Genomic DNA, 19,282 nt, shown 5'->3' on the forward strand with positions numbered 1-19,282 from the left:
CATGTTGGTGCTTCAAACTGAATCTCACGGTCATCATTTAGACGAAGGAAGCCAGTTTACCTTGAGTTGAGATTGTTTAGACACAATGCCTGCTGTATCAGATGAGGAAAGAGAGAGAAAAGGCCTCTACAACGAATCAGAAACACTGCAAGTAGCTCGCACAGTGTCTCTCTAAAGCGGGACAGGGACGCTCTCTAGCGGCTGTGAGGACATACGTCGCCTGTCCCTCAGGTGGACGTCCACTCGTGGAGGTAACGTTAGAAATTCGATACATTTCGAGGACAAAAACCATGCAGACAAACCACAAGGATATAAATAAGTCAAATGTAAGGACGATGTCAACGCTAGATTAACTTTCTGTCAATTTTGCGGGAGAAAAGTGTCCGTTGCCTAGGCAACAAGTACACAAATCTTCTGAGACGAGGGGAAAAAGCAAGGCAGCCACTTCGCCAGCATTTCCGGGTCACCGGAGCAAACCGTCCGGACGGGACGCTGATTGGTCAATCGGGAGCACACCTGCTGCTGATTGGTCCGCAGACGCCTAAAACTCTCCGCTTATTTGCGAACATGAGTGTGTGGTCGCTGTTTTCTCTGTAGGTGAAACAACAACTAGGAGCAAGAGTTCAAACATGGCAGGAGAAAATTGGCCGTTGGAGAAGAATTTTTCTTTTAATCACCTTCCCTCAAAGACGCCGTCATTCCTACAGGACCGAGACGTTTTAAAGCTCCTAATGAAATGGTTAGACGTTCTCTCCTTCCTCCGTTATGCAGTAACAGTAGCTGTAGGTCACTATGATCTCGTAACGGATGTGTGTTTTAGGTCCATGCTGGGGAGGATTTCAGCTCAGTCCTACAGCTTTGACCAGTGCTTTTACCCCTACGACAGTGAGACATTTGTACTGGTAAGACCCTTCATGAGCTGCAGTGTAACCAGCCGCTGACCTGAAAAACTGAGAGTGAAGCGGATCCTATATTCCACCGTCATCCATGTGTCTAAACCACACGTTGCCTCTTCTGATTAAGTGTCAGTGTGTGTTTGATCATTGTTGAACGCTTCTGATGTCCCTCCGTATCATGCAGTCTTTCTTCAGAGATCCCAACGTGGTATCCACTCTGAGGAGGATGGAGGCCGGAGCCTGGCTGCCCCTCGGTATGTCATGACCCCCAGAAAGCCTTTCATTACTCACAGTAGGAAATTCATCTCATCTGCTGGATATCATTTTCCGTCAAATCTCAGTGGATTGTTTTGGACGTGTGTGTGTGTGTGTGTATTTGTTGCGTAGACAAGCCAGTGGTGTCCGTCGATGTGGAGCCGGTGCAGTGCACGCAAGTCTCCATGGAGCTGTTTGACCCGTTGTACTCTTGTGGGATTGTGAGGGCCTCAGGACATCTGGTTAAATGCTTTCATGATGTTTACCCCGACTACAATGAACTAAGACTGGTCCCTCTCTCCTATTACCAATCCACTCACCTGTCCCTATCTTATTAGACATGGGGTCATGGAAAGTCTCCCTCTGTTCTCCTAGATGTTGCACGAGGAGGACTCTGAGCATTACCATGTGGTCGGGAGAGAGGAGCGAGGGGAGTTTCTGTTCCGCCTCTTCAAGCACCTGTGTGTCGGGGGAGAGCTCTGTCAGTATGAAGACAACATAGAGCCTTACATCAACACAACAAAGCAAATCTACAAAGACCTGATCAGGTGGGCCGAATCTTACTGTGTATTCGCTGCCTCACTTCAATACATTCTGTCCAGCAATATAAACACTTGAAGCATTATTGATCATGTCATTAGATGCGTCAAATTCTAATAATAACACTGTAATTCTGCCCGTTACTCTGCAGTGTTCAGAAGGATCCAGAGACAAAAAAGATCAGCGTTGTCTCCACAGTCTTTAAAGTCTGTGCCTACGTAAGTGACTGATTGAACGCTGTCCTCAGAGGCTTATTATTTACTCCGGTTTAAGGCATTAATAATCCCTCTGCAGGATGACTCGGGACGATGTTTTCCCCAAAGACGAGAGGAGGAGCAGACGTTCGCCTTTGCGATTGTCGACCCCTTCAAGCGACACATGACTTTGTTCTACCACTGCTACGGCGTAGGAAACATGTGCACGTAGAAGCGGTTGAGCTGAGGAGTTGGAGACGTATCCAGAAGCAATGAATTCCCCGGTTGAGTTTTAGTAGTTTTCTTCTATTGAAGTTTGTCAATGCAATGCGGTTGAAAAGCCATAAAATGACTCTATGCCTGATTTTACAGGATGTTCAGCATGTTGTTTGTGATTAAAATATTTAAAAAGATACCACCAGCAAAGATTTCACTCTAACCACATGTTAGAAACCTTAACGTCACAAAACAGTTTCAGGCTAGGATTTAGAATGTTTTTAATCATATCACAATTTTGACACAATGGTCCGACATATGGATTGACACGTCGTAGCGGGGTTAACGGGTGTTATTGATCATCTATTTGTGTCTCGCAGCCACCCCGGGAACGCAAAGACATGTCAAACGGCTTCTGTGAAAACAGGCTCTTTATTCACTGACAAGAAGAGACCAAAGTCAATGTACAGTCCAAAGAACTTTATTCAAACAAATAAATTAATAAGTTAGTCAGGTGAGCTAATATTATCCTCAGTAGATACTCATTTTTGTTTCTCTTTAAAAGATCAAATTGAGGTGTCCATTTGATTAGAAAATAACATATGCGCCATATTTCATCAACCAGTAGCTACATCGATTGGAAGACTTTGTTGGCTTTAGCATTTTTCTTATTGCTTTGATCAGTTTCATTATACAACAGTTCCAATACCTAAAAGCAGTTAAAGGTCAACGAGCTGGAATGTCAAATGGCAGCAAGTCCGTGAATGATGGATGGAAGGGCGTCATGAAGAAGGAACAGCGTGACAGAGACAACGTGCAGATTGAGTCATGCATAGCATTTAGTCAGTTAGACATTCAGTTACTGTTTGTCATACTGGGTTTTCTAGACTAGCGCCCCCTAGTGGCCTCAGAGGTAGTTGTGTGGAAGCCTTACTTCTTTCTCTATGTGACATGCTTATGAAAGGACGCATGCCTGCAGAGTTCCCTGTGACCAATGCTGTAAGGGCCTCAGTGCGACAATGATGTGCCGGACGTACGGTCAAATTCCCAGAAAATATCAAAAGTTGCAGCAGTCATGAAAGACTAATTCCAACAACAATTACGTCATGATCAAATCAATGATGATCTTTCTTTAGATAGAGCGACGTTTGGGGAAAACAGGAGCACGGCGGTTCTTGTGTGAAACTCCTATGAAACGCTTCTTTTCAGTATGAGACAGGAAGCTGCACCATGTTACAGAGCTACAGAACAAGGACATAGAAGGCACAGGTCATTTCCTCTTATCTCTATCTTTTCTTCTAATACTGGGGCCACCACTAACATGCAATTCAGTGGTCTCATAGTTTCATGAAGCTCAACATTCCAGGTGACAATAAAGTGACAGCCCTGGTCAGTCTAATAATGCCTCTATTGAGTTTGCTATAGTTCAGGCTAAAGAATAAATTAAATGAATGCAAAGAATGATGTTCCATTGGATTCCCCGTTGCATGAATAGATCTAAGGAGATCAACCAAGTAAGTACATTCACTGGAAAATGGAGCACCTGAGTCAACTGGTCGGACTGGAACATATAAATGAATCACTTCTAAAAAAAAAAAAAAAAAGGACTGCTCTTACTTGTGAAAAGCTGGCATCAATTATCTGATGATGGGAAAAATAGTGATGAGTGGTGAGCTTGAACCTGATCAGCTGTGTGTAGATACAGTTGTGTCATCCATGATTTGATGTGTTAATCAATATAACTGAATGAAATATATTAACAAAAATCCTACATTCACTTTAAGAACCAAAAAAACAGCTTTCTGCCATTATAGTTTACAAAATATGGAGTGTTTAACATAATTACAGTAATTAAAATCAAAACAAAAGGAACATTTTCATCAAGTGCCAAAGTGTTTAAGTAAAGGAATTTCTTTCATTGTGAATGTGTGTATGTGTGTGCATTTGTGCACAGTCCAGTTTTGTCCATAAGCGCAGAGCGTTAACTGTGCTTTAAACACCTCCAACAAAGAACCAGAACAAACAGAAGAGAGGCTGGCAACGACAGTCCGTGACACCCGTGGGTGTCAAGCTTGCACCCTCTTATAATAGTGGAGCTGTGAGGCGGGAGCATGAGGACAACGGCCTGGGGTTCATGGTTAGATCCAGACACCTTACACCTAAGAGTTTCTACATCAAGTCCAGAGCTGCTGCGTGATCACAGAGGGAGGGCTATCGTGAGGGAGACCAGCTGACATGGAAAACCTGACCCGAGGTTAGAAGTGATTGACGAGGAGCGAGTGCAAAAAAATGTGACGTGAATGGAACCAAACTAAATTGGGAAGCCATGAGGTTTTATCTAACGTAACATGCATATCTGGGGAGTGGGCTGCAAGACAGAGAGGTTTAAAGTGGGCATGTTAAAAAACACTATTTTAGCATTTCGTGGGATTTTGGACCTGCGAAAAGCTCCATCAAATCCTAAATAAGCACAGGCCTCCCTTACTAGCTATGGTAGATAATGTCTTTGGGGGTATTTTTGCAAGTGGGCTCATTGGAGAAGGAACTTCTGTGCGAGGGGATGGAGATAGTGACACACAACCACGTGCACTCCACATCAGTCACTCCGACGCATTCTTCCAGCTCAGGTATCACATCACCATTTGGAGCGATCAAAGCATGGTGTCAAACCCATTCTTCCCGCCGAGCAGATCGCCTCCGAGTCTACGGCTCCGTCTGATGCATAACCGTTTATCTGGTGGGGGGGGGGGCGAGGGGGGTGTTTGCAGGAGGGACCGATTACATTCATCAGAGTCATCCTAAGGTGGACGGATGACTGGCGTGGCACTTGCAGCACTGTTTATGACAACTGAGTCAGCAGACTCATTCATTTCATTCAAGCAGCCAAGAAAAAATACTAAATGACAAAGTGTGGGGGGGGGGGGGGGGGGGACAAGATTTCCCCAAAGATTTAGAAAACGTCAAAGCCTAAAGTCTGATTATCTACAGTTGACGAAGGAGAGGAAAGTGAAGGTGGTTCAGTAGTCAAGTCATGTGCCGTCTCTTTGCATCGTCCTCCTCATCTAGTGAGAGGTGTGTTCGGGGGGAGCAGCTTTGGCTGAGGCTCCTTGACAGGTGGAGCCCCCTGGTGGCCTCTGTTTGCATCAGCTCTGGGAACACATCCGCTCTCGGGAACAAGGTTCGGGGGTGAAAGATTTGAGATGGAAAGGTAACAACGATCCCGGACGGATATGAAAGGGTTGATGCCAGGAAGACGTACTGTAAAGGGTCTGGTGTCTCACTGTCACTCCAAGTTGCCGCTCTCAGAGATGTTGAGCGTGTTGGCGGAGGGGAAGAGGTCTCTTTGGTCCGTGGGGCTGTGGTAGTCAGATGTCAGGTCGGGGTCCAGGAGGGACGACAGGGTGAAGTGGGACGAGCCTTTCTTCAGGCACTGGGAGTAGAAGCTGAGCAGGAGGTCCAACTTGTTCTCTATGGACTGTACCTGAACAAACGCATAGATGGATGTGTCAATCTCCTTTGGTACTCCACTTCATCTTTTCATGTCCAAGTCTTTTACTGTTGTAACTGCACCTTTCAGTTGTGTAACTATTAATACTACCACTCTAAATAAATATATTTACACTACTTCTATTTCTATTTCTGGTCTTTGGTTTTGTTTCTGTTTTTTATGTTTCCTCCTTATGTTCATTCTTTTGTTTTACACCGACTACCAGGAAAACTCCACAACCTCTATGCACTGTAATGCTGCATATACATGATTGGCAACATAGAGTCTCAAAACTCTGGTTTTATCTAATGAGTAGGCAAACTTAAGCACCGTTCCTCCGTTACCTGTTTCTCCACCTTAACAACGCGGCCCATCATGCTCAGCTCATCCAGTGGGTCCAGTTCTGGAGGCGTTTTCTCTCCCTTTTCAGTACGCGCTTTCTTATCGGGCTGAACGGCTCCTCGCCCAATTATCTGATCCACCCTTTCACACAACAGAAAGCACATTACCATAAATATAATGAAGACATCTATAATCATAGAGAAAGATGACCGTTTAAACTGTTTATACTTATACGATGTCTACCATTTCTTCAGCACTGAAACATACCGCATCTGCAGGCTCTTGATGCGGCCCAGCATGTCCAGGTGGCCAGCCGAGTACTGCTCTATGACGTCCTTCACATCGTACGGACGCAGCGTCTCCTTGAACTTCCTCTTGGCCACAAGGAACTTCAGGATCCTGCACGGCACACGGGACACACTCGCTGTAATCACTCCTCTGAACACCACCAACACGCATGGATCTACAGTAAACCTTTGAAAAATGCAGGAGCAGGACAAACGATGCAGGAGACCCTGAAAGTAACATGATTAATTACCGCCAGAGTGACCTTATCATCCGCCAACAGCCCCACGAAGAGAGCAGAGCCTACTTAACCGTGTGAATGTGTTGTGGTGATGACACATCGCACACAGGCAGATGCTTTTCAGTGTTTGCTGTTTCAGCAATTAGCGTAAATGAGAAATCAAAGAGAAGAGCAACAGTTCTTGCTCTTTTGTTAGTTGGTGCCGCTGGTGGACCACAGCTGCTCCTTCTCCCGGTGCACACCCACAACCCCCCCCCCGCCACCCACGTCTCAATGCGGGGGGAGTCACACCGAGGAATGTTGAACCGGCACCAAACTACCCGGCAAACATATCAGTGACGTCCTCCTCAGCCGGAGTACGTCTGGCTGGGCGTCATGCTGTAGGGAGTGGAGGATGTGCAAGAGATAATGGTAAGGGAGGGAAGGAACGTCTGGGTAGTGTGTGTTGGCGTCATTTCCCTTTCTTATCATCACTTATGACAGTAAGAAGCACCAGAAACACCAAAATGCATGCGGGACAAAACGTGCACACTGCAGCTGTCACCTCAGCGGGTGAAGGACTGTGCTACCAGTCAGCTGGGGGAGACGGAGCGAGTGGGAGCGAGTGGAAGAGCAACGGAGCAGGGGTTTTATTTTCCTTTTTTTAAGTAACAAATCGTATCTCACACAACCAGAGGACTAAATCCACTACGACACTCCCACTTTCCTTCACAAGAGGAAGAAAAGGGATCACATCAAAGGTCTGGCAAGCAGAAGAGATCAGGAGCACTCAGCTGTTCTGAGGCAACGTCACACTTACACACACCTATCTGTGTACACAACTGTACACACACACACACACACACACACAAAGTGAAATCTGAACTTAACAGTGGGGTCAGCTTCTGAAATAATCATCGTAACCTTTGTTGAGGTCTGCAGCGCTTGCACACACAGCAGTCACTTATAGCGCACAGTTTTGTGTGGTGACCCATGCGGCAACAAAGAAGGAAAGAGGGTGTGACGGGAAGGGGGTAGAGGACCGAGAGGGGGAGGAGTGGCGGTCTCCTGCCGGCGCCATAACGGCCGTCAGCGCACTCTTCCCCTCAGCACTCGCTTTCTTGATGACTTCAGCATATGGGGTATTTTTGCAGGAGGTCTTATTCTTATTTTGCTGGTAGATGCATTTTTCTTCAGCCAGGGAGGGTCTCAGGTGCGGGTAAAAAAAAGAAAGGCGAGGGTTTGATTTGTTTCCTCCGAGGGTCTTTTTGAAACACGGACTCTTTTTCTCGTATAATTGAATGGCCTCTGGTCTGAGTGCCATCTTCCTCGAGAATACTTCCACCTGTAGTACAACAGCCATCAGCAGTTGTAAAATACAGCTCACAGAGACATTTTATACCTTCCTAATGAAAGGAAGTTGAGACGTAAAAACACATCAATAAATCGGGGCACAGCAAGTGTCATATGTGCACCAAAATGCTTACATGGCTAGTGCAAATATATTTTGCAATTCAGCAACGGTGGATCCCTGATGGTCTCCGATGTCAGGGTTTAATCTGCGCCTTAACGGTAAATGTTATGCTGACACCGATCCTGAGGGGCAGGAGCTGATTCTTCGCCCACTGACCTGCTAAGAAAACCACACCTAAACAAGCTACAGTGTGCGTATTCAATCCTTCCGGCAAAAACTGATGACTCAGGCTGGAGATAAAAATTGTTATAAATGCTAAGCATGTTGAAACTATTAGTTCTATAAAATATGACCTTCATTCAAGACTACAAACGTTCAGAAGGTGTGTGTGTGTGTGTTTTGTGCGGTATTGGATTTGTGCTTGAGGGGATTCACAGTAGAGAGAGCACAGACAGATGTCAGGCCCTTGGTTTCCCATCCTCCTCCACTTCTTCTCTTGCTCCCTCCGTATATCACCAGAGCACTGTACACATTTATGCGGGAAACCAGGCACTGATAAACCACGTGTGCCCTTTTCAAAGTGAAGCCTCAGCACTAAGGCCTGCATGCGAAATTCAGTGTTTCACGAACATCAATCATGGAACTCGCCGAGGCGAATGTATGTGCGTGTTACCACGGTGGAGCACCTGCTGTTTACACACCTGAACTATCTACAGGAACTCCCTCTCTTCTATTGTCTGCAGCACAGAGCAGCTGAGGTCATAGATATCTGCTGAGTCAAGTGCAAACCAGAAGTGAAGTCATATTATACACTCTGTGGCGTAATAATGAAAGCAAGCGATTTTATCAGGCCCGAAAATATCTACAGTACCTCCCGGGTTTCCACGAAGAAGAAACGTTGGCTTAAAGGGATAGCTCTGATTTCTCTGAAGTATTTTTCTTTATGTGCACTCAACATCCTGCCTGTGACATATCAAATAAGTGTATGGATTCCTATGTTCTTATAAAATTGCCTGATTTTTAAAAAACAGAAACACTAAAATCCCATTTTTACCTCACAGGAGACAGGACATAATAGTGCCTCAATTGCTTGGTTACTTTGTAGTATTGCATGAATATGATGTTTTGAAGTTTTTTTCGTAGAGCAAAACAATCCCACATACTAAGTGAATGAATGAGGCCGCCGAGGAACAGCAACTTCCTACGAGGGAGGACAGGCCAGCTGACTTGAAAAGACAGACATGGAACGATATAACAGCTTCAGTTCCGAGATGTTCTTATTGTCTCCACCAGAGGGAGGGATGATGATTCTGCTGCTGCAAATTCCATAATATTTTGGGTGCCGGGTGCAGCTGCATGCTCGAGGACCTCTCTTGTTGGCGGTGACTTACGCTGACGGCAACACACACACACAGCGCATCGCTGGTATGAGAAATGCTTTGAGGGATCAGATGTGACATCAGGGACCCAGAAGAAGGTCCATATAGGCCTAAGCCATTCTCATTAAACCTCCCTGGGGACCAGCGTGGCCCCAACACCAGATGTTTGCTACCAATTGTAGTTTTTTTCTGCCACCATCAGTAAAAAAAATACTCTACACTACTACTCTGGGAGGGAGTGTATGTGTGTGTGTAGATGTGTGTGAATGTGTAGGGTTGGGGGAGGCTGTACTTGTGATATTTTTGGTAACCAAATGGGAAAGCTGCACATTTCAAACAGTAACTTCTGTATTTTTTCATTTTGAGTCATTACTAATTATTTTGATTTTGGTGTAGATTTGCAAACAAAGCATTTCTTTCCTCGCCGTGCATGATTTATGAGAACCAAGTTTATATGTGCAGAGTCTCTGCTTCTCTACATGAATGTACGCTGAAGGAGGAAGGTCATCCATCACTGACACGCTACTGTGTCATTACATCAACGCTTGTAATCGAAAAAGAGATGACACAATGGCAGCAATCAACGTCCAAATCAGCAAAGATCGGTAAAAAAGAAAGACGGTATTTGCCCGTGTGCGAATCACACCACATGTCCGGTCTGAATGAGCTATGCTTGCTGAGCCACAAGGTCACCCAAGGGAACGAATCCTGCCGGCACGAGGGCTCAGTTCCCTCTCCTAAGATTTCTACCTCATCAGCCGAATCTGCTCACGTCGCCCGTGTCTAAATACTTCAAAGTGAACTTATTCTTTCAACAACTACACGGCCAGCAGCTCCAGCTGTCCAAACCTAAGCAGCCAGGTGTTCAAAAAAAGGAGAGAAGGTTTTACTGCCCCCGAAAAAATTATTGTACTGTTATAATAATTAATTTTAGTTTTAGTTTTTGCTCCATTGCTTTGACCGTAACAGAGTAGCAGAAGGACCACGACATGTGTCCACCTTTATGACAATAACAAACTGTTGATGGCAGCACTCACCTCACAGCCCGAATGAGTGTCTTCACTGCTGGGATTACCTCCTCCATGGACACATCACAAAACGGTTTGTCTTCCACACTGTCCTCCCCGACCCCCTCCACTGAGCCGAGACAGAAGGAGAAACATTACCATGCAGGGAACATCCTCGAAAAGTGCTGAAAAGTGTTTGGCTTTGTGTGCGTTGGCTACCGTCGACAGGAGGGCGCGTTTTGAGGCGAAGGGAGGTGCGAAAGCGCGTGCGGTCGTTGAAGCTCCAGCTCTTCTGGACCTTCCCCGGGCTGATGGCCTCGGGGACGTTCTCCTGGCTGGGAGAGCCCCGGACCCCGGAGCTCGTGGGCAGCGGTGACCCTTTGCTCCTGATGGTTTGGGAGGATCGGGAATTGTTCATCCTGATCCGATCCCGGAAGCCCATTTTACTGCTGATAGTGAAGATGAGAGGGTCAAACATCCGTAGGGGGTTGTAGTGTTCTTTTTGGATCAATATAGGTTCTTCTCAATGATCACAATGTCCATGCGTTTGACCTTTATGGAAAACTAAGCTGTTAGTTTAGTGGAGCAGCAGAACGGAGCCTGAGTTTGTTAGAAAAGAGTTAGTTAGTTAGTTAAAGTGACACAACAAAACACGGCCTACGACTTTTACAAAAATCAGAGAAACTTGTCAACGAACACTCGAAATAGGGACACAAACAGAAATCTATATTAAGTGTCAACCGAGGACAGACCAGCTGACTTTTAATGAAGGCAGTGTGACCACAGGGACACGCAATATTGCAAAAAAGAAAAATTCTGCCCTGCAGATTTGCTTATTTAATGTGCCTATCAAAGCACCTGATTCAGCAAAGTCCGATTGAAATCTGATTCCAGATTGCTGTAGTGCTGGACCGGCGGAAAATATTTCACTCACCATCACACTAAAGGACACGCTTTCTTAATCCCTTCAACGGAGCGAAAAAGCGTGAAAACATCAGCTTCAAAGTGCAGCCGTGCAGAAAGTGTCTCTCATTAAGTGCTCTGTGCCACTCACAGCCGCCCCATTGACGGCTGGTAGGTGATGTCATCTATTTACAGGAGGAAAGCTATTTGGCACCCATTCTCCCCAGCAGGCTGCTATAGCATCCGCTTGAGAACACTCCTTTTCCGTAGCCACTTTCATGTGACACATGGTCACGGATCCGTACGGCGAGGCGAACATCATGCACCACGGAGCCGTTCCTGTCCAGTTGTTCACTCCCACATGTTTACGATGATATACTCTTTGTCGTGCGTGTGTGTCAGCTGGCCATTTAAATTAAAATTTAAATAGTTATGGGGGCAGGGGGGGGGTTAGTGGTAGTGGCATTTTATACAAGCAAGCTGAAATGTTGCAAGTAGACTGGAGGAGAAGATATTGTGAAAAGGCTTTGCATGCAGCTGGGAGCGCAAGCAAATTATTTGGATGCATTCGGGACGACGAGCTTGACTGAATCTTTCCAAAATAAACAATGTTGCATGCAAACAAAAACATTTTTGCACTTAAAAACCTTTTAAAAATACACAGATTTTATTGAAAGGTTACATGGATAATCTGAAATATGAAAGCATGCTGAATCATTTAAGCCTTCTCTCCAAGAAGGCACTATGAATGAGCCAAAGGACTGTATTGAAAACATAAAGCAAGTCAAGAACGTGGAAATTCCTTTAAAGACGCAAAACATCGAATGTAAGTTGTAACTAGGAACAGATGTTTTAGTCACATTGACATACACCATTGAGGACTTCCGTTGTGTTTTCAACACATGGCGAATCCTGACTTTCAAGCAAAACCAAGCAAAACCAAGCAAAATCAGCTATAGTTTGTCCAGAAGTAAAGACTTTACTGGAAATGGAGATCAGAGCATTTCTTCATAGCGGAGGATTCACTCAAGTATTTGTGCACCAGAGAACAGCGCCTGTTTGAAGTATTTCATTGATAAGTGCAGGATATGGTTGAAAAAGTAAGATATTTTGAAAGCTGCTGCACCAGTCCACAAATGTTTAAGTGTATAGGATGTGCGCTCAATGAGTACGAGTAGTGTTATCGATTTCTAGCGTGCCGCGTGCACAAGCTTGTTGCCATGGATACCTCTGCTTGCGGCCAGCGTGAATCCGGAAGAAACCCCGTTTTTTAGAAAGGAGTTGACTGAGAAAACACACAAGGCAGAGGGAGAGAGGGTGAGGGGATGAGAGGAGTGGAAGAAGGGGGATCTGGGATATGACCTGGGTACGTGTTCATCCCGGGACGATAAGATGGTGGAAGCCAGGGAGAGAAGATGAGGTGCAGGGGTGAAGTGTGAGATCTCAATAATCCTAACAGCCCTTTTCCTTCCTGATCTCGTTCCTTTACCTTAAACCGAATAATGATCTTGTGAAAGGCAGTTTTGGATTATGTGAGGAGGTGGGGTTTGAACCGTAGGTGGGGAAGATCATGCAAAGGCAGTGGGCAATGTTTCAGCCGAGTATATTCATCAAGACAGCTGATTAAACATGATGGTGTGACAGCAGCTCCTCAGATCAGACAATCTTTTACCGGATAAACGTTTTTTATTATACCTTTGCATGCAAAGGTCTGATACAATTTACATAATCAGCCCTTTACTATCCTTTTTTTGTTTCAGGTTTATGCTAAAGATTTTATGAATCCAACAAGAAATACCCTTTAACACACAAGCACAGCTCATGACTTGGAGAACAAACCTGCATGGAACTTCTGCCTTCCTGAGAACAGATGGAGGATGGATGGCATAGAAAAGACACAATGGAAATAAAGGGAAAGAAAGAGGAAGACAGGAAGAGGCAACCAGTGAGTGAACAGCGGGAAGCGGCGCAGAAGAGTTTGAGCTAAGCAGACAAACAAGTAAAAGGGAGGGGGGAGGGGAGGGTAGGGGGGGGAAGCCTGCAACACAGTGGTCTCAAATCAGCATTAGTGAAACATTGTTAGTTACACAACTCATCCGTGCAGAAAGCTCGAGAGGCAGTCAACGTTTATTCCCTATGTGCACCTGTTGAACGTATTCTGCTGCAGGCCCCTGTTGTTGTGTTGAGTGTGTGCGCGTGTCTGTGTGCGCGGGGGGGGCTCGAGTGTCGTCGGACGTCCGGCCACCCGTCTGTGTGTGCTGTGAGGCTGTAAGAGGTGGCGGGGTGCGTACCTGTCCCCTGACAAGTAGGGGAGGCTGTAGGGCCGCAGCCCAGACAGCAGCGTGTGGTAGGAGTTGGGGAGGACCTTCTTGGTGTTACGCTGTCGCTGGAGGTGACTGAACAGGAGCGTCAGTTCTCTGACACCCCCACATGCACAAATAAACAAAAAAAAAAAAAACAAATGACAAATGTACAAAAAGAAACAACATAATATGAAAAAACACACAAAAAGGCCAAATCAATGGTCCAAATATGCTCAAAAGAAGAGGAATGATTGAGTGAAATATAACGTGTGTGAAGACTTTTATTCCAAGTAATGCAATGTGAGTTTATCATGTTCCCCTCCTTTTAAGCAAACGAAAATTAGTCAAATTAATAGATGAATGCAAAATATACAAAACCACTGCGTACATTGAATGTAAAACATAATTGGATAGTGGTGGCAGAAGCATCAAAAGGGCCCAGAATTAATTAAGAATGATTTATAAATTAGAGGAAAAACATTCTATTTTACTTATCATGCTCATTTTCTGAAAGGCTCTCTTTCAGTGCACCTTTGCAAAGGCAGTCCTCAAGCCGATGTACACAGGAGGTATATATACGAATGAGACGGCATGTGCAAGTCAAAAAGGCTGGTTGAATATATGTTTGCTGATATGGACAACGTGCAAAATGGCTAATTCACCGCCACAGTGAATGGGGTTCTTTAAGGCTATAAGGTTACATGTCTAATATGTGTGTATGTAAGTTTGAATAGTATAACAAATGTACACGCAGTAATGACAAAACACTGCTTATTATTCAGAATCCACTGTTGTGATGCTGCTCTCAAATCACCGTCTGCATTTATTACACACAACACGTCAAACAATTGACCAAAGACCACGACCTAATTCTCACGGTTGAATCCACTCAGCTCTGAGCATGTAGACGGATGCTCACCTGAAGGAAGGCAACATGCTGTCATAGAAGTACCATGTAGCTGTCAAATAGGAGTGTTTGGCATCCGTAGAGTAGAGACGCCATGCGGCCTGAAGAAACAAAAACATAGTGGAACACGTTAGAGCGTTGCCATATTACCACAGAACAAATGACTCACTGTGGCTGTTACCTGTATCAGGTTGGCCGCTGGCATCCTCCTCTTCTCAAAGTGCTTCTGTCGATGCTGCTCTTGAACCTTCAAGGCAAAGCCTGACCCCAGAATTCCCTGAGGGTCAGAGGTCAAATCGGGTCAAGTCAGGGGAGCGACGGTCGCCGGGCGCAGAGGGACGCCACCGACAGGGCTGCGAGTGGACGTGTGGATGTGGACATACAGGGGACTTACAGCAGGCAGGGCAAAGAAGGAGACTCCCAGCAGAGCGAAGCCGGCGGCGAGGAGCCGTCCCTGCCAAGTACGAGGCGTCTTGTCGCCGTAGCCGATGGTTGTGAGAGTAATCTGGATGGATGAAGACATTCTGTGGGCACTTTGTAGGAAACTATAACTACAAATAGAGACTTGCGCTTTGTATCATTCGAATTCTACAGGAATATTTTGTCCCGTGTTTTGAGTGTGTCAAAACTAAAGTAAAGAAATAAAGAAAGAAATACGGTCATGCTTTTCATTGAAATTTCTGGCAGCAGAAATGTTTTCCTCTTAATGGAGACTTTATTTTAGGTGATACTTTCCTTACGCCCGGCAACCCCTCTGTGCGGACACAACACAACTGCGATCAACGTTTTTTGTCGTCATACTCCCAAATGTCTTACGCACATTATTTGCATCTTTGTATTTACTTTGCCTGTCTACCTCGCTTTATGTTAATGATACAGTGTTGACGACCCTCGGCCCTCAGGATCCTGAGGGCAATATGCAGTACTCACCGTCCCCCACCAGAGGGAGTCTGCGTAGGTGTTGAAGTCTGAGTTGATGTCTTTCTCAGCCAGGTACACCAGAAAGGAGGCAAAGATCAGGACCAGGAAACCGATGTACCAGGCGGTAATCAACTCCTGAGAGAGACAGAGAGGAGGAATCCATCATTTGTCATCATTCGGCCAGCAACAACAGCATATCCACCATCATAATTATGGCTGCCGTCATTATCACATTTGGAATCTACTTTGACTCGGCTGCACAGATCTGCTGAGACCGCTGACGCGTCAATTCATCATCATCACCACAGTCGCTCGAGTTCTGCAGCTGACCGGAGGAGGTCAGCTATCAGGTGTTAGGCCAGCACAAAAAACACCAACTAATTACTCAAAATGCAGCAAAAGGAGAGCTTGGTTTTTTGAGGGCAGTGAACGTAATCAAGTTACAGATGGTCATCAGTTAATGCAGCAAAAGTTATTCATCCCATTAGCAGCTATTATGACCATCATCGTCAGCTTTTTAATGAAAATCCCCTTGGGCGGAGTGTACAGATGGAAAGGTATGAGGCTATTATGACTAATCATACTTTCTCTCTATATTTCCTAAATGTAGGCATTAAGAATGTAATGTAAAATTAAGAAAGTGTGTCTTCGTAGTGGAGCATGTGCTGAAGGAGGGCTACGTTTATCAGGTCATTCCCACCTTGCTGTGGGCGTAAACCACTGAGCCCAGTAGTTTCCAGGTGCCTCCGCGACGGTCCATACGAACCATGCGCAAGATCTGCAGGAAGCGCATGCTGCGCAGGGCCGACGTGGCGAAGATGTTGCCCTGCGTCCCGGCCGCTATCACCGCCAGCGATGCCACGAACACTATGAAGTCTGTGGAGATGAACACACACTAAGCATTCTATACACACACAGGACTTTAAGGTGGGTTTTTATACTGCCCACCCACTCACACGGTCACACACACACAAACACACACACAGAGACACCAACCTATGACACAGAAGGGCTTCCTGGCAAATCTCAGCCGTCCCTGCCATCCACGGTATCTGCAGCAACAGCCAGCCGCCCAGATCCTGATGAAGTACTCCAACCCAAACACCACGATCATCACAAACTCCTACAAATCACACACACACACACACACACACAGGTCAGTGACATGCAGCTGTCAAGTGACCGTAGACTTTGACAGATGACTCAAACAAATGAATAAATTCAAGTTAATAGTTATATTCAAAGCATCACGTTGGTATTTATCGAGAGAACGTGCAGGTGAATATGGCAGCATAGAAAGTAACACAGCGAGCATCAAAGTTAGAAGGTACATTTACAAATAACTGATACCATTTTATTGCATATTATAGCATATTATTTCTGTTATGCACTTGTTGAGCATTTGTCATACCATCATTTAGCTGGTGAAATAAAGCCTCAAATATACAAAGCAAGGACTATGCTGTTACATTTTTATAAAAGATGACCTTTACCTTCCACTAAAGCAACTGGATTACGGAGTATGGGGGGAATCTATGGGATTGCTATCAGGATTACGTGTGTGTGTCTGAGATTTCCTTCACAATCAACACCTGAATCCTCCCACTCGCTCCCTCGGCCGACTGCGCCTCCACAGACACGCGGAGCCTCTCGTACCCGAGCACATATGAACGCACTGCAGCGGGCGAGACGCTGTGTATAACAGGGAGGCGTATGGATGGGAAAGTTGTGCGTGTGTCTGTGTGGGTGCGTTTGTGCAGCTTAGGAGAGGGAGGTGCAAGGTCGTACCAGGATGAAGAGGCCTTGGTTGGCAAACTTCTGGTGGTCGGGGATGGTGGAGAACACAGACAACACCAAGCAGCTGAACACCAGCAGAAAACTGAAACACAGAGTTACAGACATTTCAATACAACACTCGCGGGGTTCATAAATCCCTGCAGGGCAAAAACAAACGGACTAATTAAGACTCGTTAAGATATTGTTTGTTTGATTGAGTGATTAACAAACAGAGAAAAACAAGGTTGCACATAAGCAGGATAAGATTTGTTGATCCGTAACACCGAACACAAGCACCCTGTGTCTAATATGTTGCACATGGATCGGAACAATGTCGACAAGTTGAGTTGTTTTACGCGACTGAATGTCAAAGGGTCTTGTTTTTGTTGGATAGGCCTATAAATGACTGGAATAGATTACCGTTAGTTCTTTCGCAGGAAGACTGGGACAGTGCGTCTGTACTGGGACAAAAATAATAACGTCCCTCAAACCTAATGGCCACTTCAGTTTGAGAACTACTCAAAAAAACACAACATAAATTCTGGTAAAAGGGGTCTTACGTTGGAGGTGCTTTTACGATTGTATAAACACTTTTACCTCTTCCGTGAAGAGAGGGAAGTCTCGAGTAGACAATCTTAAATTGTCAACATCCCTTTAAATGACCAATAGTGATTACACACACAGCTCTTGCTAACAGTAAAAGTCTGATGTACAGCTGTTCCATGATGTGAAATATGTGCAAGTTCACTTGTGGTTCAATCTTTTTAGGATCAAACCACAAACCTACCTCAAATAAACTAGGGATGATGCATTAAGTACAACTTCAAACTAAGAACATTTATGTTAGAAAGAGTGAGCTGCTGAAATAAAAAAAAAATGCTGGCACTTATGATGCAACCGCCACACTCTGTCCCACTTAAACAGTGGAAACGGTTTTTGGGAGAGGATTCAGAGGAAGTAAGAAAGAGGTACCAGAGAGCAGGGTTCTTTTTGCAGGATCAATTGAACTACAGACGGCGAGGATGTAAAGTCCACCTTGAATTTATGTTAATAAAGGTATAATTTCTGTTATTTCTGTTTTTTGTGAATTCAAGTGTTTTATCTCATCAACTTTTGTGAGAATCATATGCGATGATAATTGCAACAGTAGATAGATTTGTTTGGTCTTTTCCTGTATTTATTTTTCATATAGTCCAGAGCCTTTATTCTTTCGTTACATCACATCAACGTGCTGGCTTTGGTTTGGATTAGTTTTGGAAACAAACATACTGTGAGAGATGCCCGTCCGAAGCAGCTTAACAGCATATCTTTGACCGGTGCTGTGGCACGACAACATGTTTGGTAAAAAAGATCAAGAGCCGAGAGAGGGCAGGGAGTCTCACAGAAACACACAGAAGCGCTTCCCGTCTTCGGTGGCGTGTGAATAGCTGACGGGCAGAGGGGATTAGCGGGGGGGCAGCTGCCGGTCCAGCTGGTCTAGATGTCACAGCCCAAAATTACAGAACACTTGCTGGACGCGGGACCATTTCTCATGCCGCCACACAATGGTGCCCTTTCTCTGCGCTTAGTAATGCGATCAACTTACCATTACTTGTTTGTTCCTGTCCTCTAATACGACCCGCGGAGGGTTTCCTAAATGCTGCCCCCCCCCCCCCCCCCCCCCTCCCAGTGGCAGGAGATCAGCGTGCCTCATTTACGCGTCCTCGAGTTCCAAACACGGCGTCAACATTGTGAAACTGTCCCACAGCTTGGAAAAGATCATGAATATATCCCATAAAAGATCTCACGCTGTGTGTCTTGTGTTGAAGGACTAAAATCAACGTTTCGTTATTTTTAACCACGTACATGAATACATACGCAAAAACATACTTAACTTGCAACATGTAAGTCACATGCAGAGCTTTTATCAGGTGCTTAACCAAACTCAAACTGGGGTTTGTGAAATAAATTAAAAAACTTATTTGGTGCAAGTCAAGAAAGCAGAAGCTGCTGCTGGGAGAAAAAAAACGAAATACTGGGCTGTCGGTAATCTATGAAATAAAATTCCTCAATTTAATAGACAAATGTCCATAGAATAAATGCAGAAGTTACAGAAAACCAGAAGTGAAACTTGCAACTTACCGACGAAATACTACACGAGCAATCATTTAGAAGAGAAAACATCAAGAAAGACTCTCAGACAAGCAACCACGATCGCCGGTTTGTTTTGTCTGCCCGGCTGCCACAGTTTCCAGATG

General features: G+C 45.2%; 2 protein-coding genes across 3 annotated transcripts in view; one reads left to right on the forward strand and one right to left on the reverse strand.

Annotated features, from left to right (window-relative positions):
• The first annotated feature begins 542 nt into the window (after nucleotides 1-542).
• On the forward strand, nucleotides 543-2,298 carry cfap300 (cilia and flagella associated protein 300). Its single transcript, XM_037475023.2, has 7 exons — nucleotides 543-739; nucleotides 821-902; nucleotides 1,081-1,150; nucleotides 1,284-1,441; nucleotides 1,527-1,699; nucleotides 1,843-1,909; nucleotides 1,986-2,298. Exons 1-7 carry the CDS (start codon nucleotides 630-632, stop codon nucleotides 2,115-2,117), a joined length of 792 nt encoding a protein of 263 aa, XP_037330920.2. The 5' UTR covers nucleotides 543-629; the 3' UTR covers nucleotides 2,118-2,298.
• A 74-nt stretch (nucleotides 2,299-2,372) lies between these two features.
• The window catches only part of LOC119219683 (potassium voltage-gated channel subfamily KQT member 4), a 36,358-nt gene continuing 19,448 nt past the window's right edge, over nucleotides 2,373-19,282 (reverse strand). The window contains exons 2-15 of one of the 2 annotated variants that reach the window (XM_037475022.2): nucleotides 17,058-17,148; nucleotides 16,266-16,392; nucleotides 15,970-16,145; nucleotides 15,279-15,404; nucleotides 14,743-14,853; nucleotides 14,530-14,625; nucleotides 14,361-14,449; nucleotides 13,430-13,555; nucleotides 12,367-12,423; nucleotides 10,455-10,684; nucleotides 10,266-10,365; nucleotides 6,198-6,329; nucleotides 5,933-6,071; nucleotides 2,373-5,582 (exon numbers count right to left, since the gene is read on the reverse strand). In XM_037475022.2, the coding sequence (XP_037330919.2) occupies nucleotides 5,385-5,582; nucleotides 5,933-6,071; nucleotides 6,198-6,329; nucleotides 10,266-10,365; nucleotides 10,455-10,684; nucleotides 12,367-12,423; nucleotides 13,430-13,555; nucleotides 14,361-14,449; nucleotides 14,530-14,625; nucleotides 14,743-14,853; nucleotides 15,279-15,404; nucleotides 15,970-16,145; nucleotides 16,266-16,392; nucleotides 17,058-17,148 (1,798 nt within the window). In that variant the 3' untranslated portion in view covers nucleotides 2,373-5,384. The remainder of the gene's footprint in view (nucleotides 5,583-5,932; nucleotides 6,072-6,197; nucleotides 6,330-10,265; nucleotides 10,366-10,454; nucleotides 10,685-12,366; nucleotides 12,424-13,429; nucleotides 13,556-14,360; nucleotides 14,450-14,529; nucleotides 14,626-14,742; nucleotides 14,854-15,278; nucleotides 15,405-15,969; nucleotides 16,146-16,265; nucleotides 16,393-17,057; nucleotides 17,149-19,282) is intronic. The other variant, XM_037475021.2, reaches the window with a different exon arrangement.

Source organism: Pungitius pungitius, chromosome 17 (assembly GCF_949316345.1).
Source record: "Pungitius pungitius chromosome 17, fPunPun2.1, whole genome shotgun sequence".
NCBI lineage: Eukaryota > Metazoa > Chordata > Actinopteri > Perciformes > Gasterosteidae > Pungitius > Pungitius pungitius.